The sequence below is a fragment of the Limulus polyphemus genome, unplaced genomic scaffold (genome assembly GCF_000517525.1).
Source record: "Limulus polyphemus unplaced genomic scaffold, Limulus_polyphemus-2.1.2 Scaffold162, whole genome shotgun sequence".
NCBI lineage: Eukaryota > Metazoa > Arthropoda > Merostomata > Xiphosura > Limulidae > Limulus > Limulus polyphemus.
The window spans coordinates 167,713-177,491 of record NW_013665772.1 but is presented as its reverse complement, the minus strand read 5'-3'; the positions used below and the strand labels follow the sequence as shown (position 1 = coordinate 177,491).

The 9,779-nt window shown below is 32.0% G+C and overlaps 1 protein-coding gene across 1 annotated transcript in view; it reads right to left on the bottom strand.

Moving 5' to 3' along the window:
* Positions 1-9,779, bottom strand: part of LOC106477031 (Down syndrome cell adhesion molecule homolog) — a 111,077-nt gene that overhangs the window by 77,248 nt on the left and 24,050 nt on the right. Inside the window, exons 4-5 of the mRNA XM_022381427.1 lie at positions 1,917-2,207; positions 769-888 (exon numbers count right to left, since the gene is read on the bottom strand). Of these exons, the coding sequence (XP_022237135.1) occupies positions 769-888; positions 1,917-2,207 (411 nt within the window). The remainder of the gene's footprint in view (positions 1-768; positions 889-1,916; positions 2,208-9,779) is intronic.

Sequence of the window (9,779 nt, the reverse complement as noted above, 5' to 3'; positions counted from 1 at the left end):
ACTTGATATCATCACTTAAAATCTATCAATAACAACGTATCAAAACTTGATATCATCACTTAAAATTTATTAATAACAACGAAACTCAGACGGCAACTGGTCTGAATAATAACTTTGTATTTCAGTATCCATTTTAGCTACTGTCTTAGAATTTATCATGGAGTACGGAAAAATAAACCTTTTCACAAGGACTGAGGGAGAGTTTTGAAAAACTAAACGAACAGCATCATGGTTTTTAAATTCCCATTCTAATAGAACGTCGCTGCATAAACAATTCTACATATTAAAGTTCGGATCGCGGAAGAAAATAACAAATTAGCGTTTGCGATGAAACCTCAGAAACTTAAAATATCGAGCTTTTCAACTGATAATGATTTTAGAAGTACCATATTCCAAGGGTTTCATGGTTTTTGGCCCGGCATGGCCAGGTGGTTAGGGCGCTCGACTCGCAATCTGAGGGTCGCGGGTTCGAATCCCTGTCACACCAAACATGCTCGCCCTTTCAGCCGTGGGGGCGTTATAATGTGACGGTAAATCCACAATCCGTTGGTAAAAGAGTAGCCCAAGAGTTGGCGGTGGGTGGTGATGACTAGCTGCTTTCCCTCCAGTCTCACACTGCTAAATTAGGGACGGCTAGCGCAGATAGCCCTCGTGTAGTTTTGCTCGAAATTAAAAAAAAACCAAACAGTCATGGTTTTTATGGACTAGAGCAATGTTTAATCAAATTATATCATTACAGATTTATTAGTAGCTCTTAACTATGCCCACCTTTCGCCACTTTCCAGCGAATGTGAGGCGCGGGGTGCCCCTCCGCCTGACAGTGCAGCATGACAGATCTGCCCAGTATAGCATCAGAGTCAACGGGCGGTTTGGTCCAATGGGGTGGTGCTGTGGAAGAAACTAGATTAATTATTATCATTTATATATATATATATATATATTTATTTATTTTATATTTTTAAACTATGTAACTAAGATGAAAAGAAATGGACTGTCTGTGTATGAAATGAAAAACATTACTTTTGAGCATAGATAGGGAAGACTTTTATAGAATTTGGAGAAACTATAACAAATATTAATACTTTACACAGGAATAATAATAATAATGATATTTACACAGGAATAAACCGAAATAAACATGAAATATTATGTTTCATGTTAATTAATGTATTTTAAAACCTAATATCACAAGAATTCAAATAATGTTGTTTTCGTATATATGTTACAGATTCCTTTTCTTTCACACCAAAGGTAAGATTGAAAACAAAATCTGTGACGTAGAAGCCTAATTCTTTCTTTAATTAGCCATGCCCTCTGCCGTGGACTGCAGTTTTGCCTATTCAAGGCTCATTAGCGCAGCTTGGGCTAGTATACAAAAGAAAAACAGTTAGGCCTCTTATAACGGTGATTATTATACACAATTAATGGGGTTATTAGTGAATGAAAAGGACTTAAAACCCCCATTAATAGTATACTTTTGCTATTGAATGATTTTTTAAAAAATGATTTGCTTATTTCTTTGTTGTTAAGCGCAAAGCCACACAATGGGCTATCTGTGCTGTGCTCACCATATAGTATCAAAACACTGTTTGTATCGGTGTGAGCCCTCAGACTTACAGCTGAGACACTGGGAGGCAGAATGATTGATATGTATGATAGTTAATTTTAGTTTCGTATAAAAACTGATACAGAAAGGATAATCACTGCCGTGCATTAAAAAATTACCTTTTAACAGAAAAATTTGTGTCATAAGTTCAAAAAGAGGCAAAGTACAAGGTGAATCTGACCTTTTTCTTTGAAAACCAAGTTAAAATTCTTTGCAGACCAAAACATATGACTGAAATGAATGACTGGTTATTTCCCATTAACTAATCTGTACTTTGGGAATACAATATCACATCACATAAAAGGTTCACCTTTAACTTCTAGTTGAGCACTAGAGGAATCTGTTCCCACAGAATTGGAGGCTTTGCACGTATAGTTTCCATTGTTTCGTCGAGATAGGTTGTTCAATGTAAGTGTTGAAACGTATCCATCGTCAGCCACATATACTGAGGTTCCATGGTCTCCGTCGTTCAACTGTCGACCATCTTTTAACCATTTCATGGATATTGGAGGATCTCCAGCAACTACAACACAAGTAACCGCTGCTCTCGATCCTTCATACAAGTCGCTCTTAAAGCTAAAGGGATCAATTGCCGGGGCGACTGTGGTTACAAAAAAAAATAGGGTTAATATAATGGCATTTTGTGGTTATAAAAAATAGGGTTAATATAATGGCCTTTTTGTGGTTATAAAAAATAGGGTTAATATAATGGCATTTTTGTGATTATAAAAAATAGGGTTAATTTAATGGCATTTTTGTGGTTATAAAAAATAGGGTTAATATAATGGCATTTTTGTGGTTATAAAAAGTAGGGTTAATATAATGGCAGTTTTGTGGTTATAAAAAATAGGGTTAATATAATGGCATTTTGTGGTTATAAAAAATAGGGTTAATATAATGGCATTTTATGTCGGGTAAGAAAACTCATCGTGAAACTCTTGAATTTTATTTCAAACTGTAGTATCATTTGATATGAAAACACACTATTATGACCTTCTTAATCTGTGGAGAATGTAAAGGATATATATACAGGTGTACGTTAGTACATAAATATTTAATTGTCAACTTACATTAGAGAAAATAATTAGGATTTTCTCGATATTAAGTATTTCATTTCTTGTTTAGAATCTTTGGTCTGCCTTTGAAATATAGTATTAATCTACTGACAATTTTAAAAATAAAGATATATTTGCTGCATGGGATCAACGTTTAGAGCATAGATTACAAATTTCTATATTTAATTTATTATCATTATCAGAACAAAGTTTGGACACCGATCACTGTTAAGTTGTGCGCTTAGTTGTCTGATGTGCTGGAAATTAAAGCTTATTAATGAATAGCTTTCTAAGATTATCCTCTAAACTGATAACAGTTTTTTACAGTACATCCTAGGGCCAGGATTACTCGTAATCTTTAAACCAGCAAGTTTAGTTAGGACGAGAGTATTTGTAAAAATAAAATAAGATAAGATCAAAATGTTTAAGATTTCATTAAATGCCTTATATATCTTACGTTAAACATTACTTTATTCTAGAATTATAATATACTTGTAATAATCTTTTTACAAGTAGAATAAACCATTTGTTTAGTAAATTATTAATAGTTAAAAAAGTTTTTAACAATTGATCTAATACGATACTGAATCTTAAAATCATCTCAGAATTTAACACGTTAACAATACTGCATAGTTAATTTAAAGTGAATAATAATACACCATATCATGTTAAAATATATAATTCTGGTTTCTTATTAGCATTAAACCAAGACATTTCAAAGAAACTAGATTTCTTATTAAACACCAAACCAACGAAACAATTACTATCTGTCTGACTATCCATCGATTGATCTGTTTGTCTGTCCGTTCATCGATTGACGATCTATCTATGTACTCGCGTCTTTATCTATCTTAAAGGAATTTAGATGTGAATACTTTTAGCAGAATTACTGGAGCAGTTTCTTTTTTTCTCACAAATTATTAGAATATTCGAAATAAATCACGAAGTAAGCTATCATTTTGAGACTACTAAGATTCAGTAATAAGCCTTCAGAGGAATGTACTTTTCTCTATGAGAACTCCTTCCAAATATCAGACAATCAATGACTTGGAAAAATAAGACACTTCTCTTGGAGTTACTGATAAGCTCGTAAAAGGCAGCACGCACTTTTTCCATGGAAACACCAACCGAACTTTCTTAAATCTTCTCTCGAGGAAGCAGGAAAATGAAACTCACAAAGAGAGTTGTTTAGAAGGTTATCACTACTTCCTTCCAAAAATGACAAAAAGTGAAGGAACTAACAATGCATTAGAAAAGAAAAAAATACAAGTCTTCGGAGATGAACTCGATAAAGAAAAAAAAGAAAGATAAATCTTTGAAAATATAATCAATAATGTCAGAGTGGTTTTAGTAAAAATCGTAAAGGTTGGACCGAAGTAAAATATTTCCAAACTTTTTTTCCTACTAGTTAGTTGAAGCACTGAAACTTCAAGAATTATTAAAATGATGTCGCTTTCGAAATGTTCAACATTCGTTTGCTCGATAATATACAAATTAAATTAAGAAATTATCTACAGTTGGTCAGATTATTACTTGGCTTTATTACTGATTATCAAATTATATTTCATTTCTGACTAAACCAATTATTCTGGTAGTTAATTATTGTAGTTTTCATGAATATTCGTCAACAAACGAAGCTAATGTAAAATGCTTTTTTTTTTCACAAGCATTATTCTATTGTTCAATACCAGAAAGATACCCTGTTTTATACTATTGTCAGACTGCTACAGGGCAAGTTACTTAACATAAAACAGCGTTTACCTGAATTTCTTGGAAGACTACTGTGCTTTTAAGTGGTGGTATTTAATGAGACCATTTACATATCATTAGTAAACCAAGCATTATGTATCAAATCATCTAAGCGTTCTTATCTGTATGTTTGTACTCTGCTGAGCTGAAAAAATAAGACAAATGTTACCAATAAGTATTATCTCTTGAAAACTCATTAATGTTACACGTTATATATGAAACAATGAGAAAAGTATACATATAGCTTTCGGTCCTAATAAAGCTCATTTGTAAACTGGTATCCTTATCAGTTAAGTTGAAACGCAGTAAGAAAATAACAAAGTATTTTATTTAATTTTAAATAATTTATCTATGCTACATACTTTAGAAAGAATTAAATCCAGCGAAAGGAGAAAGTGACTGAAGATTTATCTTTACCAATAATTATATTAGCTGTATAAAGTGTACGATGGTTCCAAAATTATACAAGCAACACATACATAAAATATGTCCAAAAATTATACTGAAGAGAAATATTTTCATACGATGTGTTTTCGTAATAAATTGTTCTATTTCTGTTAAAATCTTTCAAGAAATGTCACCAGAGAAGTTAGCTGATTTGATCATTCAGATTATTTATTAGTTATATTATTGATATCTAATAGATAGTTTTATAAATTACGTCTAGAAAAAAACTTAAATAGCTATAACGTACTACCTAAGATATACTGGATTATCCTCATGCATATATAAATATTTTGTCTAGTATTCTCAGATGACAAGGTAATGTGTATTTAATACACTTTAGTCAGATGACAAGATAATGTGTATTGAATACACTTTAATCAGATGACAAGATAATGTGTATTGAATACACTTTAGTCAGATGACAAGGTAATGTGTATTTAATACACTTTAGTCAGATGACAAGGTAATGTGTATTTAATACACTTTAGTCAGATGACAAGATAATGTGTATTTAATACACTTTAGTCAGATGACAAGGTAATGTGTATTTAATACACTTTAGTCAGATGTCAAGGTAATGTGTATTTAATACACTTTAGTCAGATGACAAGTAATGTGTATTTAATACACTTTAGTCAGATGACAAGGTAATGTGTATTTAATACACTTTAGTCAGATGACAAGGTAATGTGTATTTAATACACTTTAGTCAGATGACAAGGTAATGTGTATTTAATACACTTTAGTCAGATGACAAGATAATGTGTATTTAATACACTTTAGTCAGATGACAAGATAATGTTTATTTAATACACCTTAGGTGATAAGGAAGTAAGAAGTTGTCGAGTTTATTTGTTGGTGTTTGACCTACATCTGTTGATAACACAGGCCTGCTAATTTAAAGTTCATAAAAGTTGTTCTGGTTTTATTAACGGATTTTCCATAATTCAGCTACGCAGATTTCAAAAATAATATTAATTTTTTTCTATCACGTAAGGATTTTTTACAAATTGGAAAGGAAAAGCACACTCTTACTTAGATCAAGTTATTATTTCGTTTACTACAACGAACAAGTTTTGTTTTTACGTTTGTTACGTTTGGGTTCTAGAACGATCGATAAGATTCTCATGTCGCGATTGGTCTAGAGAAATCTATAGCCAGTGGTTGTCAGCATTTTAAGTATAACAAAATGTGACCCGATTTCACTGGGAATGATTCACTTGTGTAAAAGTACATATGACTTTTGTGAAAAATCTGTACGTGATAGAGAAAAATAGGTATCATATTCGGATTCAGCGTACAGTAAATTACTGTAGAACATGTAAAACTTTCAAGACAATAATAACATCAAAGACTTGTGTTATCAGACTATCTTTTGTACGACAACTGTGTTCATTGTCGGCCTTAGTTAAGATCTTAAAATAACTTGATTGGATTTGGATGTTTTAGAGCAAAGCCACATTGTACTATCTCCTGTGTCCACTCCGAGTAATCGAACCCCGGATTTTAGCGCTTTAAGTCCGGGGGACAAAGTAATTTGAATGGACAACTATAAAAAAAATTTGACAAAATGGAAACTGCGTTCGTGATAATGCAGATAGGAAAGCCTTAGAATGTGGTATTCAAACTTAACTGCTTGAAAAACCGATATCATTTTGTGAAATTTTAGAAGCTTTATCATTCGTGATTGAAGAATGTCGAGCTATTCTAACAAGTAGGAAGATGATAAAAAACAAAAACATTACTTAGATTTAGAGAGAGCTAGCGGGCTCTCAAAATGCAAATCCGAAAAGTAAGTGAAATATGGAGACGAGATACACGTTATAGCTTGAAAAGGGAAAGGGTTTGACACGAGACATTGAGATATAAGCTTAAAAAAGCTAATTAAAAGTTAATAAAGGTATTCCTATAATAAGATAAAGATAGTAAAATTGCTAAAAATGTGTTTGGTTTAAAAATTAAATTATTCAAACATTTCTCATGTGTCAGTCTTTCTTTAATAGTATAGCCGCATATTTAAACTATTGAGATATGGACTAACCAGATAAGTAACAAATATAGAGGCAGCCCACCTATACGTATAAAGGGAATAGCTAAACTAGGCACTGAGAGGAGAAGGCAGGACGCGAAAAAAAGAAGAGATAAATCAATCAAAAGATGGATAACATTTGTAACCCTCTCTATTTGAATAAACCGGGAATGATTACCACCATGATGTTAGTTCATTGATGATCAGTTCATAAGTAGAGATAAATCAGAATATGGATAACATTTTAACCCTCTATTTGAATAAACCGGGAACGATTATCACAAATATGTTAGTTCATTGATTGCCAGTTCATAATACTTTGTTTTTGTTGACTTTTATTGATAAAAACAAATATTTTCCTATTTTTGCATTGGCTATAACTTTGGAACATGTGTGGCAGAGAAACATTATGGCTGAAGAGACAATTATCATACAAGTACTTTAAACTCGTAAATCGTGAAACATGACAACCAAGACTGAAGGTGTTTAACCAGATTTTTATCCATAAAAAAGAAGAACTTGTGTATAAATACTTTAAATATACCAATAATGAAACATGACAACCAAGACTGAAGGTGTTTAACCCCATTTTTATCCATAAAAAAGAAGAACTTGTGTATAAATACTTTAAATATACCAATAATGAAACATGACAACCAAGACTGAAGGTGTTTAACCCCATTTTTATCCATAAAAAAGAAGAGGCTTGTGTATATAAATACTTTAAATATACCAATAATGAAACATGACAACCAAGACCTGAAGGTGTTTAACCAGATTTCAATTCACATAAAAGAAGAAGGTTTTGTGTATTTTAAAAATATTTAAAATGTTTTAAAGTCAAAATCGTAGTTCCAGTTACAAATATTTTAACAGATCTCGTGAAGCATAAAAACCACTATATACACATCTCTCTAAAGTTGTATGTAGATAAGATAAGCGAAACCTATCGTTTAACCTATTGCCTATAAAATGTAAATTCACTGCTAGTCGATTAAGACTAGAAACAAGAGCTTAGATTAGTTTTTTTAGTAAGTGTTGAGTTTCAATTTACGGGTTCTAGTCATCGAACAAAGTTTTCAATTTTCTTTATTAAAAGAGCATAAGTGTTTTGAGTCACTAGTGTAAACAAACGAAAGTGATAGTCGACCACTTACAAACAGGAAATTAAGAAAAGCTACAACAAACTCTGCATGCTTAATGTCTTCTAGTATGCTGCTTAATTTCCGTTGCCAAATCGACGTTATAAATGGCATTGCATTACTGGGCTAGAAAGTGAATTTCATATGGAGAGCGCCAGAAAATATAGTGGGGGTTCATTCTCAATTAATAGTTACGTCACGATATGTAAGATAACATATAAAAACATGCTCATCCTTGCGATCTCTCGTAACGTCGACAGGAATGCTTTAGTGTATTTTACAGTCTCTTGATTAATCGTTACTGAATTTTGGTTTCCTTAACCAAAGTTTACTACGCAAGCAATTATTATTTTTTTTTTTGCTATAGTTTTATTATTTTATGAGAAAACTCAAATAATATTTTCAACTCTTGAAACTAAATGAAGTTTAGAACTGCAGTTGTTTTAATTACATTAGATCTTAAACACGAAGGAGTGACTATACTTCAACTGCCTTTTATTAAGAAAAACTTGACTTGTTTTGGTTAATGTTCTAAGTGTAAAAAGTGTCTGTTTTTGCATAAAATGCAGGTACAATGTCGATAAAATTCGTTTTTTTGTCTTATCAAAATTGTAAATATTCCAACATGGGTTTTCGACCATTTTATTAAAGGTTAGGCCAGTACATACACGTTTCATTGATTAGCGAGCACTGTTTGACGTTTGTTTTCAACTCTTGATAAAATGGAAATCCTGCCTATACTGAAAATGATACTTTGATTATCGATGTAATGTATTCAGAAAGAAAGAGTGCACATAGACTCCTATCAATTCATCTCGTATCGTCGTCTGTGAAAGGTAAATCAAAAAAAGATATTTGAATGTAGAGCAAATATAATGCATATCCATATCAACTTCTATCCGGCTTGAGCGATTTTACATTTAGAATTTGAATTTAAATCGATCACTCTTCTTTTGATTACTAAATATACGATTTGATTTTCAATCCATAAAAAAATCATGATGTTTAAACAGCAGTTGGTTATTAGTTTTCAACCATGAACGTAATGTATAATGTAGAAAATACATTAAGGCGTTCAGATGTAAATAAAAATAGACATTTCTGTCCGAAAATAAAATAAGAAGATTGTTACTATTTCAATCTGTAAAATGTGCCATTCACGGCTAGTTATCTGTTCTAAGGTGTGGAAAAGTAATTCTAAACACATAAAACATATTATTATTTTATATTTATTATCACACGCCTTAATGCAGTTGAATATATTGAGAAACATGGTTTTAATCCTATACTCTAGATATTTGCAAGTGAAGAGCGATGTGAAAGCGCCAGTCGTATACCAAAAGGTTTGTTTTTTTGAATTTCGCGCAAAGCTACACGAGGGCTATCTGTGCTAGCCGTCCCTAATTTAGCAGTGTAAGACTAGAGGGAAGGCAGCTAGTCATCACCACCCACCGCCAACTCTTGGGCTACTCTTTTACCAACGAATAGTGGGATTGACTGTCACATTATAACGCCCCCACGGCTGAAAGGGCGAGCATGTTTGGTGGGATGCGGATTATACCAAAAGGAAAGAGAAAATATTATTTTTATATCGTTATGTAAATATTTATAAACTTAGTATAAGCCTAATTAAACTTGACATATTGCAGATATTTGTTTGTTTGTAATTAAGCACAAAGCTACACAATGGGCTATCTGTGCTAGCCGTCCCTAATTTATCGGTGTAAGACTAGAGGGAAGGCAGCTAATCA